This window comes from Pongo abelii, chromosome 4 (assembly GCF_028885655.2).
Source record: "Pongo abelii isolate AG06213 chromosome 4, NHGRI_mPonAbe1-v2.0_pri, whole genome shotgun sequence".
NCBI classification, from domain to species: Eukaryota; Metazoa; Chordata; class Mammalia; order Primates; family Hominidae; genus Pongo; species Pongo abelii.
In genome coordinates this window covers 159,691,240-159,710,847 of record NC_071989.2, presented here as the reverse complement: position 1 = coordinate 159,710,847, position 19,608 = coordinate 159,691,240, and the positions used below count along the sequence as shown (strand labels likewise).

The 19,608-nt window shown below is 51.8% G+C and overlaps 2 protein-coding genes and 1 long non-coding RNA gene across 8 annotated transcripts in view; 2 read left to right on the top strand and 1 right to left on the bottom strand.

The window, feature by feature from the left end:
- Positions 1 to 8,614, top strand: part of TNIP1 (TNFAIP3 interacting protein 1) — a 57,372-nt gene extending 48,758 nt beyond the window's left edge. For 4 of the 6 annotated variants that reach the window (XM_054556086.2, XM_054556084.2, XM_054556082.2 and 1 more), the window contains 6 exons: positions 1,622 to 1,753; positions 2,850 to 2,975; positions 3,491 to 3,556; positions 4,763 to 4,954; positions 6,182 to 6,278; positions 7,811 to 8,614. In XM_054556086.2, the coding sequence (XP_054412061.1) occupies positions 1,622 to 1,753; positions 2,850 to 2,975; positions 3,491 to 3,556; positions 4,763 to 4,954; positions 6,182 to 6,278; positions 7,811 to 7,845 (648 nt within the window). In that variant the 3' untranslated portion in view covers positions 7,846 to 8,614. Of the gene's footprint in view, positions 1 to 1,621; positions 1,754 to 2,849; positions 2,976 to 3,490; positions 3,557 to 4,762; positions 4,955 to 6,164; positions 6,279 to 7,810 lie in introns of all 6 variants that reach the window. The other 2 variants (XM_054556085.2, XM_054556083.2) reach the window with 1 other exon arrangement.
- A 950-nt stretch (positions 8,615 to 9,564) lies between these two features.
- Positions 9,565 to 17,952, bottom strand: GPX3 (glutathione peroxidase 3). The gene is given in 5 exon segments (NM_001131173.1): positions 9,565 to 10,645; positions 11,032 to 11,131; positions 11,521 to 11,638; positions 13,043 to 13,196; positions 17,802 to 17,952. Coding segments are annotated over 5 exon segments (681 nt in total). The 5' UTR covers positions 17,889 to 17,952; the 3' UTR covers positions 9,565 to 10,423.
- The window catches only part of LOC129059579 (uncharacterized), a 36,434-nt gene continuing 34,768 nt past the window's right edge, over positions 17,943 to 19,608 (top strand). Inside the window, exon 1 of the long non-coding RNA XR_008525562.2 lies at positions 17,943 to 19,599. This is a non-coding gene — a long non-coding RNA (uncharacterized LOC129059579). The remainder of the gene's footprint in view (positions 19,600 to 19,608) is intronic.

The window sequence follows — 19,608 nt, the reverse complement described above, 5'->3', positions numbered from 1 at the left end:
ACCCTCTGGTCTGAGCCAAGCGGAGTGGGCTAGTCCCAGCTTAGCCTCTCCAGCCTCTCCAGTTCAGTTTCGCCATCCAAGCCCTGGTGGGAACGGCTCTAGTTCTGCCTGCTTTCCAGCAGGATTTCAAAGATGCAAGCTGACAGGAGGGAGCTTTGAAAGGAAGCATTCTCTGAGGGCCTGGAGGAGTTAAGTTCATGGCTCAGCTTTTCATTTCGTGCTAATTGTTTTTCCTTTCCCTCTGCCTCCTGACCCTGGTCACAGTGGACTCTGGCATGAGTTGAGCATTCCTAGGCCTGCTGGGGAAACCCTTTCTTTTTGGTTTTGGTGTTTTGTAAACACTGATTATGCCAAGTCTGGGGCCCTTGACCTGTTTCCAGAGAAAGAAAAGCGATCTGTCCTGAGCTGGGGGACTTGGGGCTCTAAATCCAGGCAGAGAATTGTCCATGTTGCTGATCATAAAGATGACCTTGGAGGTTTACTTGGCAGAGCCAGGGACAGACACCGTGTGGATGAGTAATGCAGGGCATGTGGCCTTCTTTGCTCATGACCTAGGCATCTCCCTGTCGCTGGACCTCAGTCTTTTCATCTAAAAAGTGGGGTGGAGTAGGAAGATAAAGTGGGGCCATAACTTCCCCTTGGAGCATCCTGAATTTACTCTCGGTCCTGCAGTTTCTTTGCGTGTCTAGGGGAGCTGAGGAGACCAGGTGGAAGCCCGAGTCCAAGTTGGGCCAGGTCTCTATCTCCCCACAGTCCAGGGAGGCCCATGGGCGATGCTGAGTCATGCGAGGGGAGGCCCTGCTGTCCTGGGGCCAAAGTCCGGGGTGACTAGTCTTGAGACATGTTCCAGAGTTCTGAGTAACATGTTAACAGAGTTAAAAGGGAAACACAGTTAACTGAAACCTTTAAGATGTGGGCACACTGTTTATATAATCTATTGTGAACATGATAGATTAAGAGTACATTTTTATTTTCAAAATATTATTTGGTGATATTTCAGCCCATCTTCAGTGTTAGAAAGGGAAAATATTAACTAAGCAGAAATTAAATCCAGTCTTCTCTACGTACGTAAGTGTTGAGGATGGAAGGGGTGGTTTGGATGGGAAGGGGTTGCTGAAGCTGAAGAATCTCAGGGCAGGGCAGTTGTTGGGGAGACTGAAGCTTCCCCTGGAGGACTTAATCTTCCTTCTAGGTCTGGGTGCTAAGAATTGAGCCACACCTGTTCAGGGAAGGCAAGATTTCCCCTTCTGCATGACAACCCCAGTTTAGCCTGCTGGGTAAGAGCATATGCTGGGCTTGAATCTGTGCTCTGCCACTTACTAGCTGTGTGACCCTGACCTTGGACAAGTCCCTTCAGGTCTCTGAGCCTCAGTTTTCACATCTGTAAAATGAGGATGATGATCATAGTCTTTTCTTCGTGGCACTGTGCAGAAGATTCAATGAAATGATATGTGTAGAATGCAAATAAGTAGGGCAGCATTTATTAAATAGGACTGATGGTGGTGGCTATTATTAGTACGATTATTATTAGGAAGGAGGTCCCTGAGGATGACCCCTCCAAAGGGCCCTGATTTCCAGGGGTTCCTGCTGATGGTCCCGTCTTTTCTTTTCCTGATTCCAGGCCCTAGAGGAAGCACTGAGCATCCAAAGCCCACCATCATCTCCGCCAACAGCATTTGGGAGCCCAGAAGGAGCAGGGGCCCTCCTAAGGAAACAGGAGCTGGTCACGCAGAATGAGTTGCTGAAACAGCAGGTGAGGCTTCTGGGAGGAAATCAGGTGGGAGGTGCTCTGTGGGAGCTGGAGCTTTCCTGAGGGCCCAGACAGCTTGGAATCACATGGAACCTGTAATTAGTAATCCACTTTCTGGCCATTGGCCAGGGCCCCTGTCTGGCCCTAGGTTTATCCTTTCCAGCACCATAACCCTAGCTTAAGTCGTTCCTCCACCACCTTTATGATTTAGCCATCTCTATGCCCCACACGTGCTATTATTTACCTAGTATTTAAAAAATAAATTCCAAATAAATGAATTTAAAAGGGAGCTTTATATCACTGCTGTAAATGGAAAAACCCATTTATTATTTGTCACAAGTAGAAAGTAACTGTATGCAATAAACAATAAAAACAAAACAATGTTATTAAACTCTAGCCAGATACTCTTGCCAGATGAAGACTCTGAACTGGAGTTCTTTTCTCCTTTATTTAAAGGAGATTGGCAGATACTAGAATGGTATTAAAGACCTACTGGCCCTGAGGGACACAGAAGGATTGGGGTGAAAGGAAATGAAAAGGTTAGGGCTCTCCCGTTGTCTCTGTGCTATTTAATCCTATGCTTTTGATCCTCCTAAACCGCCTTGAACCTAGCCAGTGTCTCAGCTGATCTGCACTAAGGATGTGAAACTACAGGCTAAGAGACAGAGGCAGGCCCCACCCAACCCACCTCTGCCAGGGCACCCCAGAGCCCTAGCAGAGTTTGTAGGGTCTCTGCCCTCAGAACCAGCAGACCCAAACTCTAGTCTACACCACACTCTGGTTCTGTGATCACTGCACCTGTGGGTCTCAGCAGAGTGGAAGGACTGCACTGGTTGATGGCTTTCAACCTTTTTTTAAAACCATATATCCTTTGTTCAAATAAAGTCCTACCTTGAAGCCCAGAATGTAAGATAGAGGGACACAGAACTACTCTGTTTGAAGTTAAGGTGGGGGCTGGAGGTATACCTGTCCCATTCCCCATGGCAACCCCCAGCTCTGCCATCTGTGACCCCAGCAGGAGGCATGGGAGTCTGGGCCTGAGGAGAAATCCCCACTCAGAACCATCCCCCTCCCTCTCTTCACCCTCCCTCCACACTAGGTGAAGATCTTCGAGGAGGACTTCCAGAGGGAGCGCAGTGATCGTGAGCGCATGAATGAGGAGAAGGAAGAGCTGAAGAAGCAAGTGGAGAAGCTGCAGGCCCAGGTCACCCTGTCGAATGCCCAGGTGAGAGTGACTGGACCCAGGAAGGGCGACTGGCCTGTCCTCGTGGGGAGAGGGGGCATGGATTGGAGGGCCCTGGTGAGGCTGGATGTCAGGACACTCATTGCTTCTCTCCAGCTCTGCGATCATATTTGACCTCGGCAAGGCCCTTCCCCTCTCTGACTCTTTCTTTGTACAATTATGAGGTTTACTCTAAGATACCTCTACCTCTGACTTTCCACAGTCAGTTCTGGGGCTTTACTCTCCCAGAGTGGAACTAAAAGATGTTAGCACAGAAGCAGCAAGGTTCACGTGAACCCTCTTGACCTGTACACAGACCACTATGACAAGCAGGTGGCCTGCAGCAACAGCCTGGGCTGTGCTCTGCCCTCAGGGCCCTTTCCTGGGGCTGGCCCATGCATGGTGGCCCAGAGGGAAGCATCAGCCGGTCAGTCCTCATGGCTGGTTAGGCCCTGGATCCAGGCCTGGCCAGAAACCACCTGTGCCGACAGTCTTTTCTCCCTCCCTTCTTCTCTCAGCTGAAAGCATTCAAAGATGACGAGAAGGCAAGAGAAGCCCTCAGACAGCAGAAGAGGAAAGCAAAGGTGAGGAGGCTTGAGGGAGGTGGCAGCACTGACATCCTCTTACCTTCCTCATGGAGCTAGCCTGATGGATGCACAGTGTGTGCTTGGGCATGGGGACATCCTCTGCTAACTAACTGATGAGTAATACAGGAAAAGCCTTAGAGCAGTATTGGTACAGAGGCAGTGCCCACAATGCATTAGCTGTCATCACTGTTGACATTCTGTGTCCAGGTAGCAACCTTCTGTGCCCATGTGACTAGCCTTCTTTGGCCGTGTATGAGCCTTCTGTGCCCATGTATCCAACTTTCTGTGCCCATGTACCAGCCATTTGTGCCCATGCCCGGCCTTCCATGCCCATGTACCAGCCTTCCGTGTCCATCAGCCTTCTGTGCCCATGTGCCCAGCCTTCTGTGTCCATTTACCCAGCCTTCCGTGCCCATGTATGTGCCTTCCGTGCCCGTGTGCCCAGCCTTCCGTGCCCGTGTGCCCAGCCTTCCGTGCCCATGTACCAGCCTTCCGTGCCCATGTGCCCAGCCTTCCGTGCCCATGTATGTGCCTTCCGTGCCCATATGCCCAGCCTTCCATGCCCATGTGCCCAGCCTTCCGTGCCCATGTACCAGCCTTCCGTGCCCATGTGCCCGGCCTTCCGTGCCCATGTGCCCGGCCTTCCGTGCCCATGTGCCCGGCCTTCCGTGCCCATGTGCCCGGCCTTCCGTGCCCATGTGCCCGGCCTTCCGTGCCCATGTATTAGCCTTCCGTGCCCATGTACCAGCCTTCCGTGCCCATGTACCAGCTTTCCGTGCCCATGTACCAGTCTTCTGTGCCCATGTCACAACCTTCCGTGCTCATGTGCCCAGCCTTCCGTGCCCATGTGCCCAGCCTTCCGTGCCCATGTATTAGCCTTCCGTGCCCATGTACCAGCCTTCCGTGCCCATGTACCAGCTTTCCATGCCCATGTACCAGTCTTCTGTGCCCATGTCACAACCTTCCATGCATGTGTACCCAGCCTTCTATGCCCATGCAGCCTTCCATGCTCACATATCCAGCCTTCTATGCCCAGGTATCCAGATTTCTGTACCCATGTAGCAGCCTTTCATAACCACATACCAGCCTTTGGTACCCAGCCTGCTAGCCTTCAGAGAGCTAACATTCTAATTAGAGGGTGATGAGATGGGTGTCCTGTGCAGCCTGTTGCAGGCCAAAGCCAGACGTGAGCCTTTCTTGCAGGCCTCAGGAGAGCGCTACCATGTGGAGCCCCACCCGGAACATCTCTGCGGGGCCTACCCCTATGCCTACCCACCCATGCCAGCCATGGTGCCACACCATGGCTTCGAGGACTGGTCCCAGATCCGCTACCCCCCTCCCCCCATGGCCATGGAGCACCCGCCCCCACTCCCCAACTCGCGCCTCTTCCATCTGGTGAGTCTGTGTCCCTCCCTTGCTCCAGGGCACACACAGAGGCTGCCCCAGACACCTTCCAGAGAGGAAGGTTAAGTGAGGGGTTCAGAAACTGCATCCTTCTGAACTAAACAGCACCGTGGTGGCAGGTGGGTGTCCAGGGCCTGGCTCTGGGCTGCTACCCAGGGACAGGGATCTGGCCACAATCCCGCAGGGCTGCCCCACAGCTGTTCAGGGTCACTGGTCTGGGACGGAAAAGGCTGAGTAAGAGTGCAGGGTGGGAAGGAGGACTCCCTCCAGGCCCCAGGCCATGGCTATCAGAGTTTGGGTTTGCTTTTTCTTATAACTTCCGCATGTAACTAGGTTCCAGAGCCTCACCATGTTTCTCTCTCTTTCCTTTCCTTTCCTCTCCCCTCCCCTCCCCTCCCCTCTGCTCCTCTCCGCTCCTCTCCCCTCCCCTCCTCTTCTCTCTTTTTTTATTTTCTTTTCCCTTTTTTTTTTTTTTTGAGATGGAGTTTCACTCTTTTTTGCCCATGCTGGAGTGCAGTGATATGATCTCGGCTCATTGCAACCTCTGCCTCCCAGGTTCAAGCTATTCTCCTGCCTCAGCCTCCCAAGTAGCTGGGATTACAGGCATGCACCACCATGCCCGGTAATTTTTTGTATTTTTGGTAAAGACGGGGTTTCTCCATGTTGGCTAGGCTGGTCTTGAACTCCTGACCTCAGGTGATCCACCCGCCTTGGCCTCCCAAAGTGCTAGGATTACAGGCGTGAGCCACTGCGCCTGGCCTCTTTTCCTTTCTTATCATTCTTCTTCCAAAGATCTGCTGTCACTTGTCCCATTTTCCCCAGTCCTCTGCCACAACCCCACCTTAGGCATCCCAGCTCTCCCCTGGACCATTACAGAAACCTCCTGGCTGGCCTCTTTTTCAGCTTCTCCCATATGACCCTTCTTGGTACACATCTTTAAACACCAGAGTATAGTATGGCACTTAAGAGATTGGCTCTGGATTTACAAAGACCTGGATTCAAATCCAAGCTTAGCCATTCTCCTTGCTGGATGACCTTCAGCAAGTTATCCCCTCTGAGCCTCAGATTCCTTACCTGTGAAATGGGAGTGCCAGCCTGGGTTGTTATAAAGATTCAATTATACTTGACTAATACAGATTTAGTATTTTCCTGGCACAGTAGGTGCTATTGTAATTTTTGGGTGTGGTTGTTGATTATTAAGCACCAGTTTTGTCGCAGCCGGAATACACCTGGCGTCTACCCTGTGGAGGGATTCGGAATCCAAATCAGAGCTCCCAAGTGATGGACCCTCCCACAGCCAGGCCTACAGAACCAGGTGAGCCCCTAATACTGAGTCTTGGTCCTCCCTGGGGGAGATAATGTCTCATCTGCCAGCATTGCCTGAGTTTGGGGGTGATGTTGTTACTTTCTGATCTTGGTGGAGGAGAGGCCCAGCTTTCCAAAACAGTGTTGAATGGAGAGTGATGGCAACCACAGAGTGAGGGGGGCTGAAACCATTCATTCTAGTGCATTATCTAATGCCAGGCATTGTGCTAGGTGCTATGGATGCCAAGAGAACAGAAGCAGATACAGTCCTTGCCCTTATGCAGCGTAATGTCTAATGAGGGAGGCAGAAATGAATAAACAAACACCACACAAACAGGCTGCACTCAAGTGCCCTAAAGGAAGAAGAGCCGGTTTCTGTGGGAGCAGATAGCAGAGGAAGCCGACCTAGACCGGAGGCAGCATTTCAGTTGAGACTCTCAGAATGAGTGACACTAGCTAGGTGGAGAGGTAGGGGTGGAGGATGCTTTTGCAGAGAACATGACAAATGCAGAGGCCTTGGTGGGAGGAGGGGAAGTAGGGGAGCCGATTTGAGGATCGGAGGGAAGACCAGTGTGGCTGGAGCCAAGAACAAGGTAGGGAGAGAGAGGGGCAATGCAGGGTTCGGGATGTAGCCAGGTCCTGACCGTGCAGGCCTGTGGAGCGTGGTGGGAGGCCTGGGTCTTATCCTCAGCATAATGTGTAGTCACTGGACATTTTTAAAGCAGAGTGGCATGACCATATTTCTGTTTGAAAAGCTCCGCTGACCATGGTGTCCACCATGAAAGGCTGAAGAGCCTGGAGCTGTGTCCGCTCGTGAAAAGATTGGGACCTTAGCGACTGCCATTGCTCCCTGTAGAGCTCTCATGGGGCACAAGGCACCACCTCGCCTGTGGGACTTCTGGGAACAGAATTATAACTAGTGGGTGGGAATGACAGGGAGGCCAAGTCCATCGCAACATGAAGAGGAACTTTCTAAGGGACACAGTTGTACAGAAATGGAGCCAGCTCTGGGAGGTAGCGAGTGTCCCTTTGCAGAAGGGTGAGTAGAAGCCATGGGACGGACACCTTGGAGGGGTTGTGGTTTGGAGGATTTGGTGACTGGAAGAAGGGATTGGGCTGCTCAGTCATTTTCTGTTTTTCCCTGAAGAGCCCTACAAGTTCAGTGGAGCCCCTTGGAGGCTGCTTTGATGAGTGGTAGAGATAGGTTTAATGGGAGGGGCTCCCTCCCCAGAATTGCTCCAGGATTTGAGATTGGGTTCAAATCCTAGCCCCACTACTTCCTGGACCTGGAACTATGAGCAAGTCATTTAAAACCTCTTAGTGTCCCAGTTCCCTCTTCTACAACGGGATAATAACCTGCCTTCTTCATAGGGCTGGGTGAAGATTACATGACCAGAGTACCTAAGGTACTTACCCTGGCACTTGGTAGCACCCAGTAACTCTAGCTGTTATTTTCACTGTTCCTGTATTGCGTTCCATAAGAGACTTTGAAACTCACTCTACCACATAATCATGAAGTTCTCAAAATTTTTGTTTATTTAGAGTCTCCAAAAAATGACCGTGAGGGGCCTCAGTGAGACCAGATTGTGTCATTTGGCTCCACCTTCATCTTGCAGAGCCAGCTGATCTCAGATTGCCGAAAAACTAGAAGCCACTTGCACGGTGTGGCCAGAGCCTCAGCTGGATGAGAGGCTGAGATGGGTGGCCAGCTTGTACACCAGTCCCTGAACTGAGCTGTTTACAGGACTGGGGAGGCTCCACCCAGAAGGCTTTCATTTGTACTCTGCTGAGAGTGACTGGGAAAAACTCACTTCCCTGCTGCTGAGTGGAGAGAGGCCTCATCCGGCTTTGACCTGCCATCCGTTGCAGAAGCCTCCAGGAGCAGCAGTCCTAAGAGTGGGATGCAGCCAAGACCCCCTTCCTTCAAAACCTCCCGGAAGTGGTTTCAGGCCCTCTAGTTGCCATGACCAATTTGTGTGTGTGTTTAATTTTTGCTTCAAGCTCTGTAGCAGGACCTGCCCCACGCACACCCCTACCCCTCTGTGAGGAGCTGTGGGAAGTGTGGGTTTGTCTCCGGAACAGAAGAGAGTGACAGATATTCTGGCTCTGGGGCCCTCTCCACCACCACTCACAGTAGCCTTGCTAAAGCCACCACAGATGGGAGAAGGCCATGCCAGCCACGTCCGCCGAGGGGCCCCAGCCTGAAGCTGCCAGGCCCTGAGGTTCAGACCCTGGACCCCATAGCTGGAGGCCTGTGGTGCCAGAAGCCCAGATTAGGGTGGCTGTCCATCCCTGGATAGCTATTTGCACGAATCATGGACATAAATCCAAGTTGAAGAAGATCAACATTCTGACTCATGTTCATTTTTGCGCTAATGTTCCCCTATCAACCCCCTGCTTTCCTGGGACCCTCCTTCTGTTCCCCTTTTCTTCCTTTCCCTGAGATGGTCACCATTACTCTTGAGTAATGGTGACATATCAGGGCCTCCCTGAGGGTAGGGCAACCAGGGGCAGTGGAAGGAGCCTAGGCCAGGACTCAGGGGACTTGGGTTTAAATTCCAGTCCTGCCCCTCACTCATCAGGAAACCTGGGGCAAGGCGTGGCCCTTCTGTGAGCCTCGGTTTCCTCATCTGTCAAACAGAACACCTCATCTTAACCTTAGCTGACGTGGAGAACTGTGGGAGGGAATGAGAGTAGATCAGAACTGGTTTTATAAACTCCAAATGCTGAGTGAGAGAAGCAGAGTGGGCCAAGGTAGGAGCCAAAAAGCAGGGACTCAAAGCATTCTCTAATTTCTCTCTTTTTTTTTTTTTTAAGAGACAGTCTCACTGTGTCACCCAGGCTGGAGTGCAGTGGCTCTTCACAGACTCAGTCATGGCACACTATAGCCTCAAACTCCTGGGCTCAAGGGAGCCTCCCACATCAGTCTCCCAAGTAGCTGGGGCTACAGAAGTGCACCACTGCACCTAGCTATTAGGTTGTTGCAAAAGTAATTGCAATTTTTGCCCGTTTTTTGTGGCGGGGGTGCCTCCCTCATGAAGATGCCACCCCTGACAGGGCTACATGGCCCTTGCAGTCTGCCTTGGCTGATCTCAGGGAGAATTGTGGGGTGGGGAGGTAGCCTTGGATTTTGCCATATGGCAAAAACCGCAATTGCCTTTGCACCCACTGTAAAAAGTTTTTGTTGTTGTATTTGTTCTTTTCTCATCCTCCCCGCTTTACCCTGCTCCACCTCCTCCTCACTCCCCACCCAGGCGGGGGCGGCCACCATTGAAGAAGCGCCACACACAGTAGGCTCAGCTGCTGCAGAAAGGCTTTTACTGGGCAAACGGGTGAGTCTCATGCCAGTGGACCAGTGAGGGGAGAGGGCACGTCCTCCGAAGGAGCAGGGGTGGCATCCCTGCCCAGGGGCCTTAGCCTGAATGCACTAAGGGCTGGCCCCTCAGACAGGCTCAGGGGAGGTCCGCCCACAAGGGCTTTGGGCCCCTCCCTCATGAAGACGCCACCCCTGACATGGGGTACGTGGCCCTTGCTGTCACATCTGCCTTGGCTGATCTCAGGGAGGTTGATCTCTCTCAGGGAGAACGGTGGGGTGGGGATGTAGCCTTGGGAGGGCCCTTCATGAAGTAGGAGTGGGGGGTTGGGCAGTGTGGTAGACCCAGAAACTTCTGGGGATGTCAGTTGTAGTTACTAATATTTGGAGGCAGTGGGAGATGCTGGCCCCAAGGTGGAGGTATCGGTTAGAGCAGAACAACTGGACCTAGAGCTGGTTTTTCCTTTGGGTTTAGGTGTAAGTGAACTATTATTGGAATGGAGAACTGGAGAGAAAGGGTTGTTACTCTCCAGCACTACACAGCTGCAGGCACACAGATGGTACACATTCCCAGAAAGACACATAGGTAGACATGTGGCTGTACACCCATGCACACACACACAGTCACACATACCTGTAGGCATGTGTGTAAACACCCACATGCACCCACACCCACATGCCTGGCAGTACACAGAACTGTATGCATCCATTTGTGCCAGGCTGGGGCCTTGAGTGATAGGAAAGGGGTCTGTGGTGGGTAGATAGTGTGGTTGGAGAAACGGATTCCTTCCTGAACAAAGTCTCTCCCCTACATGGTGGACATGGGATAAGACGGCCTTCAGTTACTTCCTCTTGACCCCCAGGGCTGCCTGCCGCCTCATGTAGGACAGGATGTCCATCTTGACGTTGCTGACCGTGGTCCGGTGGTGCCAGCGCATGATGGGTATACCATCTGGCCCCACCAGGAACTTCTCAAAGTTCCAGCGGATGTCGTGAACCTTCATGGGTTCCCAGAAGAGGCGGTCAGATGTACCCAGGAGCTCCGAGGTGGGAGGACAGGAGTTCTAGAGCAGGGATGAGAGGAATGTCAACCTTGCTTGAGGCCCCCTGACCCTCTTCCTTCCCAGGCCTTCCTGGGGTGGGAGAAAAGCCTGGCCCTGAGAAAAGAGCCCCAGTTTGGGAGTTAGAAGACTGCCAGTGCCAGCTGTGGCTCTAGAAGATTTTGAGACCCTTAGTATGTTCACTCTGGGTCCTCCTTCTGGGCCTTTCTGTAAAATGGGCCAATGAGAACCTAGTCAGGGTCTGCAAAGCCCTCTAGTTGGAACAATAGTCAGGTGCCAAGAAATTCCCCAAGAGCCCAGGAGCAGGGGAGGTGGCATGGGCCCTGACGCTGTGGGCTGGAGCCAGGAGGGGCTGCAGCCCCAGCCAACACAGGTGGCAGCTCACTCACCTTTAGAAAAGTGTAGAATTTCTGCTCTTTCTCTCCATTGACATCCCCTTTCTCAAAGAGCTGGAAATTAGGGACAAAGCCTCCACCTGGTCGGACATACCTGTTGAGAAATGTTCTTAGGTGGGTCCCAAGGAGGTGGGCACAGGGCTCAGAAATGAGAGGAAGGGACAGAACAGGGGAGAGGGTGTTGGGGGTCTGGATTTATTCTGCAGTGGGCAGCAGGAGCCAGTGAATGTGCACGGTCTTCCTTTCCAGCCTGGTCCCTTTTCAGTGCCCCCCAACCTTGGTGCTCCCCACGGATGCACATCACAACCAGTTGTCCCTGTCCTTCTCCCTCTCTTGTCCCTTCCCTTCCCTCACTCCACTGGGGATCCTAGAAGAGGAGAGTGGTTCTTGGTGGCTGGTAAATGTCCACCATGAATTGGGGTTGATACAAGACACGTGGGCCATGTGACAGGAGCTTTCTCAGGATGCTGAGTGAGCACTCACTTGAGGGTGGGAAGGATCTCTGAGTTCTCTCCTGGTTCCTGTTTTCCAAATTGGTTGCAGGGAAAGCCCAGAATGACCAGACCGAATGGTGCAAGCTCCTCCTGTAGTGCATTCAGTTCTGGGCCAAAGAGAAAGAGCAGACATGGGAGTATCCTGGTGAGGAGCCCTGTCTCATCCACACCACTCCCCCGGCTCACCCGCTGTGCCGCTGGAACTACTGAGGCCCGAGAAAGGGAGGGACTTGTGCAAGATCACCAGTGAGTTCACAGCAATGCTGGGACTCAGGTTCTATCCTCTTGACCGTAATCCGGATGGACTGGAGGTTTGGAGGACAAGAATAATATCCTTCCTCAAGTCAGCTGTCAGTCACCTGCCCATTGCCAAGGCCCTCCACCTGGGCCAGCTAGAGCAGTCATTCAGGACCCTCAGGATTGAGTTTCCTGGAGCAAGAACTATCCATCCCTGGATACAAGGCAGAGAACTTCTTTGGGGTGAGGTTACAACCCTCCCGTAATCTTTGGCAAATCAGGAACACAGATGAGGCCCTGGCCCAGCTCCCCAGTTTCCTCAGTGTCCCCTGGTCTCTTTTGCAGCAGCACCCAGCCCATCTCTTGCCCAAATGCACTCTGCTGTGTTCCAAGGCTAGAGAGAAGCATCCCAGACAAAGCACTCAGAGCCACTGGGCCACGTGACCACCGTCCTTCCACTTCCGGGAATTCGCCTGTGATTGCCAGGCAGAGCTTAGAGGGTCAGATTGCCCTTGCCTCCCTGACCCCCTGCCAGTAGACTGCTCAGCCCCAAAGCGTTTTCCCCTGGGTGCTGTCACTTGCCTTTGGTTGCCTGTTCCCCTAGCCTGTATTCTACCCCAGCGAGGGAGAAAGGAGTAAGCATATCAGGAGATCATGAAACCTGGGCCAAATGCCCCATTCCGCCGCTAATAGCTTTGTGACCCTGTTTAAGTTGTATCTTCACTCTGAGTCTTGGTTTCCTATCTGTAAACTGAGAAGAGGGGAAGGCTAAACTAGATCATCTTCAAAGTTTATTTTAGAATGGGCATTAGAAGTGTAGCCTGCCCCTTCATCCCACTACACCACGCATACGCTCTGGGGCCTCGAGGCAATTGCCTGCTTTCCAGAGAGCTGCCAAGAGAAGCACCAAAGCAGATGGGGCTGAGGGAAAATGAGATATTCTCAGCAAGATGGAGCTCCAGTTACCATCTCATGCTCCAGCCAAAGGGAGCTCTAAGCACAAATCTAATCTCTATCCCTCTGCCTTTAGGGTTGTTGAGGTGCCCAGAGATGAAGAAGGATAACTAGGAATCTCCTGGAACATGTCCAAAGGCAATCACACCTCAGGCTTATATAATCATCTTCACAAAACCACAGAACACAGTGGAGCTGAGAAAAGGGGCTTGGACTCTCGTGATTGCCATCACCCTTCCCCCTATGCACCAGAAAAGCTCCTGTGATTGAAATATGCCATACAGCCCCAAATAAAGCAGGGAGGAAGGGTGGGCTCTTACCAATGTACTGGCCCGTCAGGCCTCAGTAGCTGGCCACGTTGACAAAGAGGACGTATTTGCCAGCGTACTGCTTGAAGGGGATGTACTCCTCCCCATCAATGGTGAGGGCTCCGTACTCGTAAATGGTGCCACTTATGCCACCATGGCAGTCCATCTGGAACACAGGCCGTAAAAGGAGCAGTTAGAGCTGGAAAGGAACTTGGACATCTCCGTTTTCAAAAGAATGAAAGATCCCAACAGGGAGAGTGACTTTCTCAAAATCATCACCGAGAATTGGAACTGGACTAGCACTGATGTCTCCTAATTCCTTGTTTAAGATAATGATTATGAAAGCACTTAATAAGTGCTTTTTAGGTGCTTAATATTAAGTGCTTAATAAGCACTTATTAATATTAAGCACCTAATAAGCACGTATTAAGCACTTAATAAGTGAGTGCTATGGAACCCTGGAGAATGACTTATTTTGCTAATTACTTCCACATCACATGTCAATTTCAGAACATTTACTGGGCTCTCAGGGAGACTGCCCTAAAGCTGATGACTGGGTTCCTGGACAGGCTGTTGGAGACTGGTTGGGTGGCTGTTGGAATAATCCAGGCAATTGAGAATGAGAACCTGAACTAGGCCAGTGTGAAGGAAAAACTGAACAGAAAGGAGGAAGAGGCAGTATGGACATGGTGATTCAGAGGCTCCCAGTCTGCAGGACAGGAAAGATGAGGCTGTTGTTACCAAACAGGGAAGCAGGACTGAGAGCCAGGCATGGGGGAAAGGGCTGTGGTGAGGTAGGGAAAAGCAACAGTACCTGCATGTGTTAATGTTTCGGGTCTGAGTTCCAGGTCTGAGCAGGCTGGTGATGACCCTTATGCCTTCCTTCCTCCCCAGCTGCTGCTCACAGTCAGCCTCCAGGACAAGGAGGGACAGAGTGCAGTGGACTGTGGGCTGGGAGACCTGGACTCCATGTCCCTCTGCCATTAACTCCCTGTGTGGTCTTGAACTGGCCCTTTCTTTTCTTCGGACCTGAGTTTCCTCATTTATAAAATAAGAACCTTGAACCGAACCAACTCTTCAACCAGGTCAACCATGATGGCTTGATAGGATCATGATCAGTGGGAGAGGGGGGATTGGGGTCACTGCTAGCTAGTAGGATGTGGTCTATGAGCCTATTCTGCCCCTGACACAGACAACAAAACTCTGAGACTATTCTTGAAAGGATGTCATTGCATCATTGACACATTTGGCAGGTGGGCTGGTCGTGATGGGGAAGGAAAAACCTTGAAACCATTGTATAAGGTGGTCTTTAAGGTCCTTTGTGGCCGTGATATCCTTTGAGAGGTGGGCAGACAATAAACAAATGGAATGCAAAGTAGCATTATAGACCAGGCGAGGGCAGAGACAGGTGGCTGGAGTTAGAGAAGCAAATTCACTCCTTCTCTTCCCCTCAATTCTGGAGAACTTGCTGTTGAGGCAAGGTACCTGGGCCTGACCAGGTGAAGGGAGTGATCTATGCTGGCAGGGCGTGGCCCCAGTAGGGTGGGGAAGAACTGCCTCTGTCATGAAGCAGGTCTGCTGAGCCGGGTGAGGCTGTGCTTCCTCCGCCAGGCCATTTCCTGGCAGCTGCAAGCTCTCTTCTTGGCTCTGGTGCAAACTTTCTGCTTTACATGAGTCTAATATTCCACACCCTGTGACTTTTGGTGGGTGCTGGAGGCAGGCCCAAGACCTAAGATCAACATTCCTACTGCTCCTGGACCTCCTCGTTCCCAGCCGGGGCCAGTTCCACCTTAAAATGCAGACAAACTGGGGCACAACAAATACACCCTAGACCGCCACAAAGATCTAGTGGCCAGAAAGCCAGGCATGTCTATAGCCTCTCCACTTTTTTTACTCTGCCATGATCCAAAAATGAACTCTGAGACATAGAAGAAAAAAAGATTACAGGTTGTCCTAATAATGGGAGCTTGTAAACAGAAGGACCAGCTTCTGGGCACAGTTTCAGCTTGGGGATGTGGCAAGGAGAACCCTATTTCATTAGGTTCTATTTTTTGCTGGCTGTGTGGCCCTGAGCAAGTCACTTACACTGTCTGGGCATATACTGTCCAGGGAGATAAGCATGCTGCTGCCCAAAACGGTTGTGGGAATCTGTTGGCAGAGCAAAACAGACCTGGAGTCTCTTGGAACGAAATCTCATGTCAAGGGATAGTGGGGGTCAGAAGGTGGCCCGTGGGTGGAGAACCACGGCTGTGCTCACCACTGATCACTGCAACTCAGTCCTCTATGAGCCCCCTTCCCTTCTCTGGGCACGTGGAATCCCAGAGCATTGCATCTGAAACAGTGGCCAGAGGAGATAAGGGGAGAGGCCATGAGGGTGCCTGAATCCTCCCATAGCCGGGCAAGAGAAGAGGGTTCCGATGGCTTGAGAGTTGGATGATGGGACTCAGCCAGGACTCTGGCTGGCTGGGGCTGCTGGTCTTGTGTCTTTCTCCTCTCCCATCTTATCACTCCTATCAATATGATGCTGTGAGAAGTGGTCTGGGAGCCAGGAGACCTGAGTGCTGGGCTTTGCTGTGTCTCTGATGCCATGTGACCCCCTTTCCTGGGGTTCCACCTCCTCCATTGTAAGATGGAGTTAGGTTCAGGGCTGTCTTAAGGGCCCTTTAACTCTGTCAGCCTGTAGTTCCATGATTCTCTCTGCCAGGTTTAGTCACCTAGAAACCAGCAGTTACTAGGATCCCATGCACGTCAGCAGTTGTCACTCTTTCCGGCTTCTGCAGTCCTTTTGTAGAGACAAGGAGCGTGGGCAGCCTGAAGTTGGACTGGGGAGGGGACACAGCAAGAAGAGGAGGACCCCGTCTCTTCTCTAGCCTCTCCCTTTGAATTGGTAGGAGGAAAACACCTCTCTGGGGCTGAGTCACCTTTCGTCCATTCCATTCTCCACATGCCCCATAACCCTATCTCTTTACCCTGGAGTTGGGGATAAGGTGAGTGGTTGGGTCCTAATCCAGAGCTTAGACATCTGAACTCTAAGAACTTGGGAGCAGAGATGGGCATGCCCAGGCTTTCGTTAGCCAGCAAGTCCTGACTGGTTGTATGTGATATGATCACACCTCACCCTAAAACTTTTCTAGACCATCCCCATCCTATTCTCTCTGAGTCCATTTATCCTTCCCCAGAGTTCTGCAGAGAAGACACAGCTATGATGAGTTGTTCATGGAGTCCACGTTCTCCCCACTAGCCTTCTTGAGGCAGGGCCCAATTGTATCTTCTTTGACCCTTCCAAAACTGAGAGGTTGGGACTGACTCCATGGTGCTGGCCTGTCTATGGCCCACCCCAAACCTCAATGTTGAAAATCAACCCCATTCCTGACCTGGAAAATGCCTTCTGAGTTGGGGATTATGAACAGGGATGGATAAAAAGGAGGGGACTTGGACGAAGTGGCTTCACATCCATTTAGACTGACTCCAAGGAGAGGCTGATTAATGGGATTTAGGCTGAGGACAGAAAGGGGGTGAGTAACATGGAAGGAACCCTGTGCTTGCAATGGGCTTCCTGAGAAGTGGACAGAATTTTGGAAATAGAATCCTAGACTCATAAGACCTTAATTAAAGTGAAGACCCAGAGGATTTTAGAAACACAAGCTCAGAGCTTGCAAAAATGTGAGTTATGCATGTTGGGATGCTGGAGACAGAAATTGCTCTCTTTGAGTCTATCTCTACACCTGGCTTCTGCCTCCTTCCCCACCCACTCCCACTCCCTGGGTAGAGGAGGGGTCTACAGAGCCCACCCCAGTATATACTGTCAAAGGAGATAAGCATGCTGGGTCATCCCACTCCTGGCCTCAGTATCCCCACTCCAGGTATGGGCCACACACCTGCTGGAAATAGACTGAGGCTCCAGAGAATTCTCTCTCTTCTGAATTAGTCCCCAGCTTTCTCCGGCTACCAGGTTTCCTCAGGCTAATGAGGACTGACTACACTCCTGGGTAGTGAGGCTGCCCCAGAGGAGGAAATTTCAGAGAACAGCTTGGGGATTTTTCAGCTTCTCCAAGCATCCCCTCTGAGGCCCTCAGCTTCATTGTGCCCCATGCACTCCCACCCCCAAACTCCCCCCTGCAGATGGAGAAACGGGGGTCCAGGCGCAGGTAAGGACTCAGGGTCCTCAGTGTTCTGCACTGTCACTCCAGAGCTCTTTCTAGCACAGATCTCTGCCTCTTCTACCAATGCCCTAAATCCAAGTGGCCATTTCGACCTGCCTGTATCATTCTTGGGGTAGAAGAGCCCCCCACAGCAGTTCTTCAGGACCAGGACCACCCAGCTGCCTCTCCCCTTTCTCCTTGTCTGTCTCCCTGGGAACTTGCACAGCCCACCCAGACGCCAGGCATTTTTTTCTGTGACGCCCTCCCTCTCAGGCCCTACTGAAGGGGAGCAGCTCAGGCACGGAGGTGACATAGATGTAGCAAGGCGACCCTCGAGGTGGCAGTGGGGAGAAAGTGCGAGCTCGGGGAGAGAGACCTTCCTCCCTTAGTCATTCTGCCCGCCTGAAGCACCAGGTCTCGGCTCTCCAACAGATGGAACTACGAGACGACGACAGTCGGGGGCGGGGTCCCGGCGGCGGAGGGGGCGGCAAAAGGGGTTCAGGAGGTCCCTCGCACCTGGGGATCGCCCATCTGGCGGGGAGCCTGGGAAAAGGGGTGCATTGCACTGAGCGCTGGACACCGAGGGGCTAGGTTTGTTCTCCCGGCCCCCGGCCCGGAGGCTCACTCACCTTCGACTTCTCTTGTCCCCGGCTCTGCGGGACGAAGCCGGCCAGAAGCAGGGAAAGCAGGCAGGACGCCTGCAGCAGCCGGGCCATGGCGGGGTGGGGGCACACTCAGGGTCGCCTGAGCCGCTGCCTGATCCCTGGCCACCGTCCGTCTGAGGTGTCCGGCGCTCCCAGCCACCTTTCAAGCCCTCGGGTGTGACCAATCCGCGGCCAAGCCGGGGCCCTTGCAGCCAATCGCTAGGCGGCTGGGATTTCAGGGGCGGGCGCGACTTGCCCTCAGCTCCCCACCTCCCCGGCCCGGGGCGACAGTGACATAAGCAAATCTGGGCAGAGAGGTGGAAGTCAGGTCCCTGTGGACGTGGGAGGCGGTCCCTTCCTCTTTTGGCTCCAAAGTGCGAAAGGAGGCAGGCACAGCGGTCTCCATTACAGCCAGGGCAAGGGGCCTAATAGCTCCCAAGAACTGATGGAAGTCTCCATTCTGGGAAGCATTTCTTATTCCTATCGAGGCTTTAAAAACACCTCGCGATGGTCCTCTGGAAATTGAGAGTTTGAAATTTCAGCAAGATCTGAAGTTAAACTTCCAGAAACATTTACTATATATAGATTTAGTGCTTAAGAAACAAAGAGTGGGTGTCCTGGGATTTTGAAAACCCCATTCTGGGTAGGACATTGGGACTGTAGGGACAGAGAAGGTGGGGTGCCTTTCCTCCCCATCATAAGGGTCACAGCTGACATGCCTGCAGAAAAAGACAGGTTAGCAAGAGAAAAGCATAAGAGATTTATTTAATTAAAGTTTTCTGTGACATGAGAGTCTTCAGAAATGAAGACCCAAAGACTCAAGGAAAACTGTCTATTTTTAGGCTTAGATTCTATGAAGACCATGGAAATGCGCAGAAATGTGAGTGGAGAAAAAGGGAATGGTCTAATAGTAATAAACTGAGTGGGAAACCCAGCAAGGCTTGTCTGTTCGTATTCTTCTTGGCCTATCTGTGGCCAAACCACCTGGTTTAGAAGCAGAAAATAAATTTGCTCCCTGTGTAGTCTTTAACATGTTGCATTTACTCTCTGGGCCTCAGTTTCCTCAGCTGTGTAATGATGGGATTGATTAGTGATCTCCAGTGCCCTTCTGGCTCTGGCTAGATGACTTGTTTCTAAAGTAAGTGACAGACCGAGACCAGGAGTCCTTTGAGAATAGGGCCCATAATCACCACTTGGCACAGGGCCTAGCACACAACAGATGTAAAGTATTTGCTGACTTAATCATTCATTACATTAAAAAACAAAATCTCCATGGAACACTTACGATCAGGCCAGGCAGTTCTAGGGCTGGGCTGTCTAGGTATGATCCTGTCCACAGATGGGGAATGTGACGGAATTAGTCTCAAATCTGTCTGACCACCAGAGTCAACTGGGAAGCCTTTAATACAGATTCCTGGACCCCACTTTGGAATCACTGCATTAGAATCTCTAGGGGCAGAAGCTGAGAATCTGTCTTCAGACATATTCTAAGGTTATTGTGAGGTAGTTGGCCTGGCTGTAGCCTTGGTAGTGTGAGTCCTAGGATTAAGTGCCTTCTAGAACTTTCTTCTGGCCAAGAAATGCCTTGAGAAACCATACCTTTACTATGATTAAAGGTATTAACATCCCCATGGGAATTTGGAAGATGTCTCTCAAGTTTTGCATTCTCTATGAAGTCTTCCCACCTGAAACCACAGGCTGTTGAAGTGGAAGGAACCACAGAGGCCGGCAAGTCTTTAGCTGAGTTAAAGCCTGGGAGCATATGAACAATGGCTGACACCCAGTAAGTGCT